Genomic DNA, 14,282 nt, shown 5'->3' with positions numbered 1-14,282 from the left:
AATTTATATATGCATATATTTCAAGTGATTCAACGGTATTTAAATGGAAAGCATATGTCATTCTGCTCTCCACCGGTATAATACAAATATATTAATTTAAATAATATTCACTTATCACATTCAAAATCAAGTTGAAAATCCTTTAAATATTTCCAAGATGGTGCTACACTTAACGAAGTAGATAAAGACAAACTTAACGAGATAGCTGAGTGACTTTTGCTCTGCGAGGTGCAAGACAAACACGCGTATGCATGTGTATATAAGTATATAAATATTTATGTAGTTACATTCAGTTACGCTCAGTTGTCGGAGTCGCACTTAACCCTTCTAGAGCCTGTAGATGGTTTCGCTTGGCTTTTGTTCTTGTTCTGCTGTCGATTTTAATACCCGCTACCCATAGAGTAGAAGGGTATTTTAACTTTGTGCAGACAGGAAATGTATGTAACAGGCATAAGGGCCCTATAAAGTATATATATTCTTGATCAGCGTCAACAGCCGACACGATCTAGCCCCGCAAATTGACAAAACTCGAATAACAAGCGTAATTTTATAGCTGGAATTATGGTATATACAATAGTAAATATAGTCTTTGTGATTCCTGAAAATTTGGTTGCGATCAGATAAAAATTGTCGAATTTATTGAATAAATACTTTCGTATGGGCAAAAAAGCCTATTTACTAGGGATCGTAGTTGCTTTGGATGACTACTACCATATCAATATACCAAATATACCATTTAGTATATTTTCAGTATTTTGTGGTAGTATGTATATATATTTTTATAAATATATGGTATGTTTTGATAATAATACCGAAATATTTCGCTTTTATTAAAAATCAATAGCTGGTATTTCACAGTCGAGCACACTTGTTACTTTCTTACTTGTTTTTTTTTACCTTTACCTTGTTGTTTTGCTTTGTTGGTTTCCTCTCGACACGAAGAGTGTGTGCTATCAAATTACTTAAAGACCGAGCTCAATACTCGTTTGGCCGGCTAGTTGGGCTCTTCTTGTTGTTATTTTTTGTTGCCTTATTCTTTGGGTTTTGGTTTGAGTTTGAGTTTGAGTTCTACATTTTGTCCACGTTTAATGCGCTGACTGCTTTTTGGCCCAGACTTTTGGCTCTCCGACTCTCCGAGCCGCATTTCAATAACCAGTTGATGTGGAACCGTTGCTCAACATGTTTGCCGCGCCACCCCAAGCAGCCAAACATAAGGTATTCGTACTCGAACTCAGTGCATCCCGAAAAACTTGTTGATCAGTGTAACCGAATGCAAATAAATACCAAATTAAAATAAAGCTCTAAAGCCGAAACACAGATTTGCAATATGCAAGTAATTAAAATGTGTTTTAAATCTGGATGAGCGTCATCTAAAATACTTTTAATAAAAATGCGCGCATTATTCCATTTATTGTGATAATAATCCCAACGCAGCCAATCAGTTAAAAAGTAATTATTAATAATGCTGCTCTTTCTGCGATTGCATCTTCGGTTATCTTATCTATTTGAGCAGAAGAATTCGTCAATTGAACATTTTTTTATGGCGTCGTTTTTATTTTGAATGAAATTTAACTGCATAAGCAACCAAATTGATATTGTTTTTATTTTATCTGCTGCGTCAAGTATTTCAAAGTTTTGGCATAAAAGTTATGAGGTTCTTGATACTTGATATCTGTCGTTTGAAGTCAACAATGTTGCAATTTTAAAATTTAAATCGTGTCTAGGAAAGATTTATTAACAGTTAATTTGCTGCCCCTTTGGCGCCACTTGGAAACAACTTTCTAAGCTGGCCACCAATGCAGGAACTATTGTTGCACGCATTGATTTTGATTTTATTTAAATATAATACAAAACAAAAAGTAAATATATGTATGTATAGTAAGTAAATGAAGCTGGAGTCAGCTAACGGACTGCGGACTGCGATTGTTGTTGTCTTCACTTCTGGCTGACGTCATTTTAACAAGCTCAGAGACAGAAACTAAACAAAAGCAAAGCTAAACAATGCACGCCATCATTTTAATAGAAATACAAAAGATAAACAAACTACGTAAAAATGAAAACTCAAGTTGATAATTAACGACTACGCGTATGCCCAGTAAATAGAGCTGATTGCTCTTTATCTATCCAGAAATTTATAACTCTTTTGCTTGATCGAACAACTGACTGACTCACCAAGCTATTAAAGCTCTAAAGGTGATATCTAGTAGAACAAATGTTTTGCCTTACTTTTATCTTACAATCGGAATTTATCTGAATTTGCAAAAGAGAAACCTGGAATATCCTTTCTTCGCTCCTTTTATATTAACCAATAGCAAACAAAGTACAGAAGTAGACACAAGTATCTTAAACAAAAATACGAAAACCTTTCAAAGATGTAGAAACATCTATAGTATACAGAAGTATCTCTAAGATACAAAAGAGAAACAAACTTCCTTATTTGCTTAAATACTTGTATTTCGTGAGTATAGAATGCACTCTTCAAGTGGAGACTATTAATCAACAGAGCTGAAAAAGATATATTCGTATATACCCTGTAGATTCACAATTTGAACTTGTAAATTATTTAAAGGTCACATTTCCTCAGTTGTTCCGTTTGTGGTTACAGGGTATAGAAATGCTAAAAAAGTCACCGGCTGGCAATTTTCTTAATTATTATTTATATTTTTATTATTTTCACTAGCCTTCCAACTCAATTCAGTTGAAAACAAACTCAAACTTGACTGCGCCGCTCTCGCACAAATTGTTGCAAACAAACAACAGCAACAACAACAATAAAAACAAAAAAGACAAATAAATGTACATTAATATATATGTGTACATATGAATATATGAGTATAGACGTATATGATTTTGTTGAGCTTGTGTTAATTGAGCGGCGACGCGGCCGTCGCACCAATAAAAGGCCCGAACCAAAGCAGCAGCCAGTTAGCAGTTGGCTTTTGAACGTGTTACACTTAAGGTCGGACAGTGTCGGAACGGAGAGCGAAGAGACATTAAAGTAAACGTCGTCGGAGTTCAAAATACGATAAAACTGAACTAAATTGTGCTACTATTTTGTGTTGTTTTTAAGTGCACCACGTGCCGCGGGTGGCGTATACTTAATATCCACTTGTTGTATTCCAAAAAGACAATGGCAATGTGCGAGCTGATTGTCAATCATACGCTCAATCATGAGGTACATAGTATAAACCGTAGCAATTATTAAGATATAAATCGCGGTATTAAAACAAGTAAAACATATGATTCATCCAAAATTTCCAAAAGTTGATTGTGATTGTGTCTGTATCTCTGTCGCTGTCTCTGTTGAGGTGTTTCTGTGTTTATGAAACTCACACTCGACTATTGGCAGAAAAACTGGTTAAGAGATCTAATCGCATGTGTTATCCACACATCCACAGTAATACGAATAAAAAGTATTATATATGCATCCAAATCCAGATCCACATCGGTGCACAAACAACTGTCATTGACGTTTGACTTTCAAGTTGCATGGAAGGGGGAGGGATGAGGACAACATTTTGTCGTTCTACTCTCTCGACTCGTAAATATTTGCACATCTTCAATTTACAATAAATCGGATATTATTTTGATATTGTATGTATGTGGATTTCACACTTGTCACGCTTCAATTCGAGGCAGCTTTTGTTGTCATTTCGCCATCTGATTGTTCTGAACACAATACTTTATTTGAGGCAGCCATCCGATAATTATAACTGCGCTAGACAAATGAGTTTTTCTACATTTCTGAATCTAATTGGTCTCTGACCCAATTTGATAGTTCAACGTTACACTGAGAGAAACACAGCACACTATATCATAAGCTTAATCTTGATACGATTACAGAGAATTATTGTCGTCGTCACCTTCAGATAGTCATGTGTTGGATATATCTCAACTGCTACTATCAATTCAGCAGAGCGAGGTCGATTCTCAGACTTGGCGCCAAAAACTAAACACAGAAAAAAAACAAAACTAGACGACAATTGCATAAATTTATGCAATTCATGCATAATAATCAACGGAACAGATTTGTAATTGATTTATTGGTGACTACACACAAAAGAGTCTTAATGCCAAATCAAAATCAAGGCATACTTGTGTGTTCGTACTCGACTTAAAGTGCGCACTCAATAACCGAGACAATCGATCAAACAATCGATATCTCGATAGAACGCAGCACATGGCACTCATCTTGAACTCAAATCGATTGTGACTAAGTCGCAGTTGAAGCCTATCGAAAACAAATGCGGAGGAGGCCAGAGGGGATTAAACCCAGCCGAAAGCGAGTGTGTGTGTGTGCCTAACAAAGTTGCTAATGGTTCAAGCACGTTCAAAATTTTAATAACTCGTCGTGGTTCATGGAAACCGTCGTCATGAGTAGTCCACGAAATTGAGAGTAAGCGACTCAAAAGATGAACTACAAAATGATGTGTGTAAATCGAATGCGATTCAACAATTGTTTGCCATACTCTTACCCTACTTTAGAAGTGTAGAAGATAAGCGAACTCTTGAACTATTTATTCAATAAACGATTTTCAAAATTATTCTCAATTTTATTACACGATAACATTTGACAGGTCTTCATAGGTAGCTATTTCTTTAATAGTAGATTGTCAATACTATAAATCTGTGATTCATTTGAGCCTGTTTGGCAGGCCTTCATAGTGTAGACAAATTCGGTTTTTCCCAATAAATAAACTGGTAAAATTATCACATTAAATTATGGATATCATCCGATTGTAGACAGTTTTCGTGGATTATTTATCTTTGGGGGTTTGTCTTGCCTGTTAGTCGGAAGCAGTTGTCATCTGACATATTGTGTTTGTGCTTATCACCAAATTGCGTTCAATAACAATATGACAATAATACTATGACGACACCCATTTAGCGCCAATTGACGTCTCCCAGCAATTCTCATTCGCATTCCCATTCCCCATTCTCATAACTCAATTTTCGCACGTTCTCCAAACAAAGTGTGTCACTTGTGCTCAACAATAACCGACGTAGGCAGACGAAATTCCGACAGCCCATCACAATTAGTCAGAGCTCGAGTTGAATTTCACATATTTGTCAAACTTTTCTTATCGCTGGAAGATGCAACGCTTTCGATTAGTTGCCAATTTGTCGATTCATTTTATTGTGCATTTCGGCGAAACGAGATAAACTATAATTTTATTTATTGTAGCTTCGCAGGGGTTTCAGCAAAACTTTATCGCTAAAAGGGAAGCCTATTTATATTCTATATTTTAATGGAATAGGCAAACGACAATAACAACGTCCGTCCGGCCGTCTGTCCACCAGTTTATTTGCAAACTAATTTTTCACTTTTGCAGCTTTCTGTATCAAACTGGTTGTGGAGATCGTATTTTTCTATTTCCATTTATTCACTTTGCATTACATAAAAATTTTTTTGCTGCAATTTAGAATGAAAATTCCTTTTAGAGAACTCTGAACTCAGATTGTAAAACACAATTGCATAAGAATAATTAGCTAAAACTGCGATTTACAATCCTATTCAGAATCAGATCTTTTTTATAGTTGTAGATCATATAATCTATTAATTGATTCTCAATGTAAACTAATAAAAAAATTGCATAGGAATTATTGGCGATCTTCATTCTTCATCTTCATTCAAAATGTTTCTTCTGAAAGTTGTCGGCAGATTTTGAAGCAGAGCAAGCGTTGAATAACATTTGATTTATGAATAAACTGTTTTAGTTGTGTTTAGGCATTTGCACTCGTATGTCAATTCAGTTTTACAGTTAGTATACAATCGGTAACAGTTCTCGAGTAAATTTCTGTTTTATTATTTCACACAATAAATTGTGACGCGCTGTAAAAGTCAGTGTCTAAATTCAACGTGCATGAAAATAAGAGAAAAAAAAGAAAAACGTAGAATCTAAAGGCTCCATAATGAGCTCCACTAAAAAATTCGGGCTCAGCCAATTGGCGCTGCAGAACGTCAAGATGCAGAGTGGACTGAGTACGGTGTGCAACTTCTATAAGAATCAAGCGTGCGGTGCGTCTGTGGCAACCATGGATGGCTTTGGCAGTGCATCCAAGAGTGTCTTAAGAAAGAACAACAGCAACAACAACAACAACAACAGCAGCAACAATTACACGGGACGAGTTAGTAAATTGATTGGCGTGAAGAAGACTCTGGTCAATCAGATGCAGGGCATGTCACAAAAGTCGCGACCGAAGGGCAAGTTGCGTTCCCTAATGCAACCGATGAGCTCCAAGTACAGCATCTACGGCCAAACAACGTTGTTCTCCTCGATGAGCAGCCTGCCGGGCAGCAGCAGCGTTTCTCCCTCGCTGAGCCACAGACGCGGCATGTCCAGCTTTGGGCAGCAGAATGCAACGCGCTACATTGTGCATCAGCGTTATCATCAGGCCAGCAAGTTCCAGGAGAAGCTCAACGAGGACATTGCCCGAGATATCAGTCTGTCCATCAAGGCTGAGCTGATGGACGTCGATACGGATACAAAGCGACTCATCAGCTGTGCACGCTCCAAGTATCAGGCAGCAACACAAAAGCAAGCATCAACAGCAGTTGTTGACGAAAGCGATGGTGGCGAACAGCTGGAGAAGCAACGCTACAAGCAGCCACGTGCCATGAAAGTTCCCAATTCGCCGCTCAACATCGCCGACGATCTCATGAAGCAGAGCAAACCTCTTCGGAGGAAGACGGCCAATGTGCGCTACAAGGACGAAGCGCGTGCGGCGAATTTGGCAAGTCAACTGCACCTCAGCCTGCCAAGTCTGACGAGCCGCAAGCTGCAAACGCAGTGGGGAGAACTCTTTGCCAAGACCAGCATGGAGCGCACAAACTCGAATCGCAGCAGCAACCGTCATCAGATGCAGCTGCAACAGCAACCGAAGAAACTGAGGCAACAGCAGCAGCAAGAGAAACTTGACGACGACGAAGACGACGACGGTGATGATCTGATGCATGTGCCAGCAGTGAACTCGCTCAAGAAGAACACTAAAGAGATGGCTGCAAACAAAGCTGCTGCTGCTGAAGACAATGACTGTGATTTCGATAACAATCGTGATCGCTATATGCAGACAAACACGGAGCGCGACTTCCTCGATCGCAACATCTTCAGTTCGAAGCGCGGCGAGGATGTCGACAGCAGTCGCATGGATGAGCAGAATTACCAATCCAAGACCGCTGCCAATTTGATGAGCGCCTCGCAACGCATCATCAACAAACAGTATGCGGGGTATCGCAACAAGCCTCAAGTTCATCTAATCAAGCATGTGGCACAGCCGGTGAATTCATCGCCGACAGTGAAGAAGACAACGCGTCCGTCCTCGCGTTCCAAAGGCATTGCACGATCCAAGGAATCGGTCAATGGGCCAAATGCCACACAGATGTGGAAACGCCAGAAATCAGAGCCGGCTAAATCCATGGACGATCAGTATTTAGGCAAAAAGCTGGCACCTTTCTGGAATGGCAACAACGATTCGCATTCACCATCGCCATCGAAAATCCAAATGGGCGAGAAGCGACAGGAGTTCAAGGATGATGGCTTTGTCGACATGTTGCAGAACGACATGGCATTGCCAGTGGAATATAGCAAGGAGTCCGCTGTGCAGCGCTTGAGCACGATGGTCGAGAAGCGTACCTCAAGCATGTATCATGGATTGCGTTCGCGTCAATAGTCAGTCAGCATTGTATTTCCTTCTCGTCTTTGCGTCGCGATGCCAAGAGGCAGCTCAAAATTTTTAAATTCCTCGATAGTAGTTTGCGTACGCCAGACTGTGTTCTCTGTATTTGAGCCCCAAATTGAGTTTAGATAAATGTCCCTACTTTTATAGTTTGTCGAATAAAACAAATTGATTTGCGTAAGGGTAGTTTTTTAGCGCTGTGTTGCCAAGTTTCCAATAAAGCAGATAAATAAGTTCGCAAAGTATATTGGGGTTACATTTAGAACTTTTATTGCAGCAAAATTTTATGCATTTTATTTTATTTTGTAAACCGCATTCAACTATGTAGATTTTGACCGGTTTTATCGAAGAAATGCTACGTTGCCAAATTTCATTCTGCATATTTCGAATTTTCAGTCAAACAACTAAAATGTTGACTTATATTTTGTCGAACGAAAATTAATTTGAGTAAACTAAAGCTGAGAGATATGACTGCAAAAATGTTTGGGGTTACAACTGGAACTTTTTTAATTGCCAAGTTTTAACTTGGTTTTTATCGTTAACTTCATTTCATTATGCAAGTTTCCATTCTTCATTACAATTTTAATGGAGAAGTGCTACGTTGCCAAATTTCAGTTCGCATATTTAGTATATTCAATCGATCAACTAAAAGGTTTTTTTTATTATTTTTATGCCAAACTTCACAGTGTTGCTATCTGCATTGTAAAATATACATTCGAACATCTCAATTATTTATTCTCTAAGTGTACTTTGATTTGAATTCCAAACATACTTGAACTCTTTAAAACACGATTATTTTGATTTGTAGTACAATTCAAACAAAATGTCACCCGAAACAAGTGTACACCAAGAATATACCAACAGATAACAGATTATTCAGTATACCCAGCCACAACCCACATGATTATACAAATGAAATATAATTTGCGTTACTATAAAAAAAAAAAAACGAAACCAACCAACCACTGACAACTATTTCTTACTTAGTCACTGCACCAGATTTTTAAAGTTTTGCTACACCCAATCCAAAGAATATAAAAAAAACGTATATATTTATGTTTATTTTAGTAAACAAGACAGTTACAGTTTCCATTTTATCAAGTTTTCAAAAGAAACATTTGTTAAACTAACTAAAACTTCTGATTTTTAAATGAAACTGTAATAAATCTTCTGAATACCTTGCCTATCTATTGCTAAAAATGGAATCTGAAACATGTCTGCCGATTGTCTCTATTATATATTTGGATATGTATTTTGATTTTAATTTAGTTTATATTTTTAATTGTAATTGTTCCACAATGTTGATTATTCTTACTAATTCATTGCAATTCCATCGTTCTTCAGGTGCTGTCTATGAGCACAGATGAATATCGCAAGACCTCACTCTTTGCAACTGGTTCCTTTGAATTGGACTTCCCCATCCCAGATCTTATTGGCAAAACAGAGATACTCACAGAAGAGCATCGGTAAGTGATGAATATTTAAATATGTTTGTTTTCTCATTTTTAATCAATGTCCCTTCATCATTTTAGCGAAAAACTTTGCGCTCATTTGCCAGCTCGCGCTGAGGGCTACTCGTGGTCCCTGATCTTTAGCACATCGCAACATGGTTTCGCCCTGAATTCGTTGTATCGCAAGATGGCGCGACTGGAGAGTCCAGTTCTTATTGTCATAGAGGATACAGAGCACAATGTAAGTCAACTTTTAATATTTATATTCTTCAAAATTAAATATTAATTGTATTCTGTTTTTCTCAAAAGGTATTTGGTGCTTTGACCTCATGCTCGCTGCATGTGTCAGATCATTTCTATGGCACCGGCGAATCCCTGCTTTACAAGTTTAATCCCAGCTTCAAGGTATTTCATTGGACTGGTGAAAATATGTACTTTATCAAAGGCAACATGGAGAGTCTGTCAATTGGCGCTGGCGAGTAAGTAAACTGCGAATACTTATTGCTTTAACTCATCGAATTCACATTACGATTAATTGTACTTTCTAGCGGTCGGTTCGGTCTCTGGCTGGACGGTGATCTGAATCAGGGCCGGTCACAGCATTGCAGCACATATGGCAATGAGCCGTTGGCGCCACAAGAAGACTTTGTTATCAAAACACTCGAATGCTGGGCATTTGTTTAAGTGAATTTTGTGTTGAGAACGCATTCTAGATGAGAGGAGTGAAGCCTACCTATTTAATTAATTATATTTATATATATATATATGTATGTGTACTAAAAAAACAAAAACAAAAACTAAAAAAAAAAAACAATTACAAACAACCTGAGAATGATATCAAAAGCGAAAGCGTGTCGAAACAAAACAAAATAATGAACAGCATGAAGCAACAACAATAGCAAACACCAAGAGCTACTACAGCAGCTAAATCAGCTAGAAAAATTAAAACAAGCTTTACATTTTTGTCACACGGAACACACAAAGACGAGAATAATGGAAACTCTAATCTAAACTTCAAATGACTTCAAAATTGAAAGCTTGTAAAGGAAATGCCTGTGAGCAGAAATAAAATTGCTGTATGCGTTGAAACGTATTAATTATTTAGTTTTTATATAATATATTACTAAACAAAAAGTAACTAAATTATGTATTTAGATGTAAACAGTGAGAAAAGAAAAACAAAAGCTGTAAACAACAACTTGAAAAGAAAAAACAAAAAAAAATTGAAATGTACACTTAAAGCACACACAACATTTGGACATAAATATCATGCAACCACACACACACACACACACATACACTCTCCACACAAACACCTACACACGCATACATGCATTTAAGCTTAAGTTTTATTATCGAAAACAATACTAAAAAGAAAATGAAATGATGATAAACTAAAATACAAGACAAGACAAACGAAGCAAGCTTTCAGTTCAATGCAATTATAAATTGACTCTTTGTTTTGTATTTGGTTCAATAATTTTAATATAATTTAATTTAAATTTGATGCAAGCCTTTTATTTTCTCTATATAAAACATGTGCAGATAGAAATGAAAAGAATGTCGATATAATTTTAGTGCATGGGCTCCCCCATTCTTGTGCAAGTGAAACGAAAATATTTTTTTATTGATTTTAATCTTTTTTTTTGTTTTGTGTAGAGCAAAGCTGAGTGAGCGAAAGAAAGAGAGGAAGAAATGTGAAGGCGATTATTTTCTTTAGTTTTACACCATCTATATTTAATTATTATGCTAATGATGTTGATTTTTATGCAATTATATACTAAACGGAAACAACACAAGATTGAGAAATACACAATATAATACAACAATTACAAAACCCAGAACTTTTTACTTGGTTACACGCGATCTGCCGCTTCACAACACTGGTGCTGCTCCAATTGATACTGCGCTGAGCTGTTGAGCTAACTTGAATGCATTCGCGCTCTCCAACACTGGCCCCACATAAACACCGAGCCTAAAAGTGCGCTACACTATTTTCAAACGCATTTGCAGCAGCAGCAATTATTGATTTTTATCAGAGATTCGTTTGGTTAAAGGTTTATAGCATTAACTTCGAACGCGCCACGCCAAAATAGACACATATTTCCACATCTGCAGCTCCCACGAAACCAAAAATGAATTATATGTAGAATTGATGGAGCTGGCGGTGCAATGGTTTTGAAAACTTAAATGGCTTTATATCCCTTTTGAGATACAATTGAGTATAACTACTTATATATACATATATATATGTATATATATAAATATATATATCTTATTATACATATATACAATATATGAGTGTACAATGGTAGTAAGGAGTAATTAAATGTAAGTGTCATTTTTGTGGTGTAGTCGCGACCCATTGATGTGTAATATAAATGTTGTATAGTCTCCCACTTTAGAAGCGTGCAACTAAATAAACATATTCTAAATATTTGAAACACACGATACATACACGATGCTGCAAACGAGCGTCACATTAATATATTTGGATATTTGAGAGAGCAAACCTAACAAAATTGCTGATTTTTACACTGAACAGAGTTCGAAATATAATACAAAAGAAAAGGAAAAAACAAACAAAATTTGAAAGAATTTTACAATTTTATTTCAACGGAATTTTGATTTGCTTTTCGATTGAAAATACTAATTATTAACGCACACGCAAATTTTTAGCAAACTATGCAATGAAAAACAAAAACAACAATTAACAATCCCCCAAGAAGAATACGAAAAAGACAATGTAGAATGCAACAATTTAGAGAAATTTAGCTGAAACTTTTTTGCACCCCACAAAGCTTAAGATAAATAAAAAAAAAAGTAACAAATTTAAAGATAATGGTACACAGATTCATATTTCTAAACAGTACCTATACATATGAACATAAATGAAATATATATATAAAAAAAGAAGAAAACAAAAACAAAATTGATGGAGACTCACGCCAAACTGTTTATAGATGTTACTTAAACCGTTGACAAACAATATTTGTGTAGCTGTGTGTAAAACCTATGATGTTCATCATAGATTAACTATCCATATATAAAATACATATATGTAGATGTGTGTATTCCTTGACAACGCATGAGTTTTGTGAGCTTTAAACACAAAGTGAATCAATGAAACCAATTGAAATAAATCAAGTTGAAATTCGAGTTGTATTATGAAATCGGAAGACTCTCTTTAACAAACAAACAAAAAATTCCCCTCAAAATGTTGGCTTGTTTACAGAGCAAAACACACAAAATATATACATAAATACAAATATTTTAATGATCTTTAGCTAAACTCCCAACTATGCGCAAAAATTCATAAGTACATAAAATCTTGAGACCAAAATGCGTTTACTATATAAATATGATTATGGAAATGAACATGAAGATGAAAACCAACAATTATAAAGTCTTGATCTTATCTTGATAACAAAACATTGCACACTTTTTGAGATCTACCTAAGGAAACCCGCATATATTATATATTATTATATTATATACAGAAAAGTGAAACACAGAAATTCGAATGAGCCTCGCAAATTTGTTCGTGGATCCGGATCGATTATCAGCTGATTTGTGCGTCAATTACACATGTCTCAACATTACCCAACACACATAAACACACACACACACACACACACATACGCCATGAAAGATATCAGATAATGATTATACATATATGATATATATAAGTATACGTTATATACTCTAATTTGTGGTAGTTGTGGCAAACAACTACGTAAAATATATGTTGTTGAATTCGTAGACAATTTTGTTGTGCGAAAAAGAAAAACATTTTTGAATTGTAACTTCTGTCAATTAACTTGTAGACTGTAGAATTGCATATATACATATACTACATACCAGGTGCAAACTGAACAACAAAGTAAACGCACATTTCTTTGTTGAAGAAATCAAAAAAAAAAAACAAAACAAAAAATGATTGCGTTTCCCCATTAAATTATGTTGTTTCGTACGCAAAGTAATTATATAGTTGAAATATGTATGTATATATATATATATATTGTATATCATTAATTAATAATATTAGCTTAGCTAAAAGGGACAGTTAAATATCGTTATACCCTCTGGCTTTGTCCTATGTGCGAGAACTTTTTTAGCTCAGTATACAGGTGTCTGAATTTTGTCTGTGCTTTGGAACTATTTGTGTAAGCAACAATGTTGAGTAGTTCGAAATTTATTAGATGTGCACCGAAAGAAATAAATGAAAGTGAATCCGAAAATACTTATAATAGATTCAGCAGCACAGCAGTTACAAATTTACCAATTACATAATACATATAACATAACGTGTATGTACATATGTACATATATTGCATATTTATCGGAAGCAAGTTTGCAGATTGTCTATGTCAGGTTGCAAGAGGAAACTACAAAACAGAAACAGAATAAATTCCACTTGAAAGTAAGCAAGAGAGTAAGTAGTACAGTATAAGATTTAAATGAGCGAAAGTGATACAAAGTGGACAGATATTTCAAGCAGAGAATTTTTATTTTTCCACCTACAAATTGCAGGCAATGAAAATGATTAGATGACGAATTGTGAATACACTTACACATAGACCTATACGTACTAACATACTCATATACTGCATAGATACGGCAATTAAATCACTCGTGTACATATATGTGAGATATATGCATATAAATATTTTTGGAAAATCGAATAGACACCCACACACACACACACATTCACACACACTGGTTCGTGCGAGTAAATGTAAAGTGCATCAATGCCAACAATTGTCAAGACCTAAAAAGAAAACAAAGTATAACACATTCAAAATGTTGAAATAATATTGTAAATGTTGAAAGAATTGAAATTTTGAATTCATATTCGTGTTTGGTTCGTTCGTTTGTCAAATGCATAGAAACTATTTCAGTTCATATAAATATAATAGATTATTAATATATATATATTATACATAGTTAAAGCGAAACTAAAATCACGTGTGCTACAGCGTAAAACCAAGACGAGATTGGATGAAATAGAAGCGAGACAAACGAAAGGTGCACAGACACATACAAAGAGACAAAAAAGAAAAACAAAAACAAAAAGAAAAACGACGAAAGCGTGCGAGATCTAAGAATGTACTTATATATACATATATATATAAATACTTATATACATACATG

The 14,282-nt window shown here is 35.5% G+C and overlaps 2 protein-coding genes across 30 annotated transcripts in view; both read left to right on the top strand.

The window, feature by feature from the left end:
- LOC117576569 (TLD domain-containing protein 2) overlaps positions 1 to 10,635 on the top strand; it is an 84,580-nt gene extending 73,945 nt beyond the window's left edge. For 28 of the 29 annotated variants that reach the window (XM_034261420.2, XM_034261421.2, XM_052006801.1 and 25 more), the window contains 4 exons: positions 9,022 to 9,143; positions 9,210 to 9,369; positions 9,438 to 9,607; positions 9,677 to 10,635. In XM_034261420.2, coding sequence (XP_034117311.2) covers positions 9,022 to 9,143; positions 9,210 to 9,369; positions 9,438 to 9,607; positions 9,677 to 9,812 — 588 coding nt within the window. In that variant the 3' untranslated portion in view covers positions 9,813 to 10,635. Of the gene's footprint in view, positions 1 to 2,976; positions 3,176 to 9,021; positions 9,144 to 9,209; positions 9,370 to 9,437; positions 9,608 to 9,676 lie in introns of those variants that run through there. The other variant, XM_034261429.2, reaches the window with a different exon arrangement.
- Positions 5,741 to 7,858, top strand: LOC117576571 (probable serine/threonine-protein kinase fhkB). The gene has a single exon (XM_034261441.2). It carries the CDS (start codon positions 5,914 to 5,916, stop codon positions 7,669 to 7,671), a length of 1,758 nt encoding a protein of 585 aa, XP_034117332.1. The 5' UTR covers positions 5,741 to 5,913; the 3' UTR covers positions 7,672 to 7,858.
- Positions 10,636 to 14,282: the final 3,647 nt, after the last annotated feature.

This window comes from Drosophila albomicans, chromosome 2R (assembly GCF_009650485.2).
Source record: "Drosophila albomicans strain 15112-1751.03 chromosome 2R, ASM965048v2, whole genome shotgun sequence".
Classification (NCBI taxonomy): Eukaryota; Metazoa; Arthropoda; class Insecta; order Diptera; family Drosophilidae; genus Drosophila; species Drosophila albomicans.
This window is presented reverse-complemented; position numbering and strand designations above follow the sequence as displayed.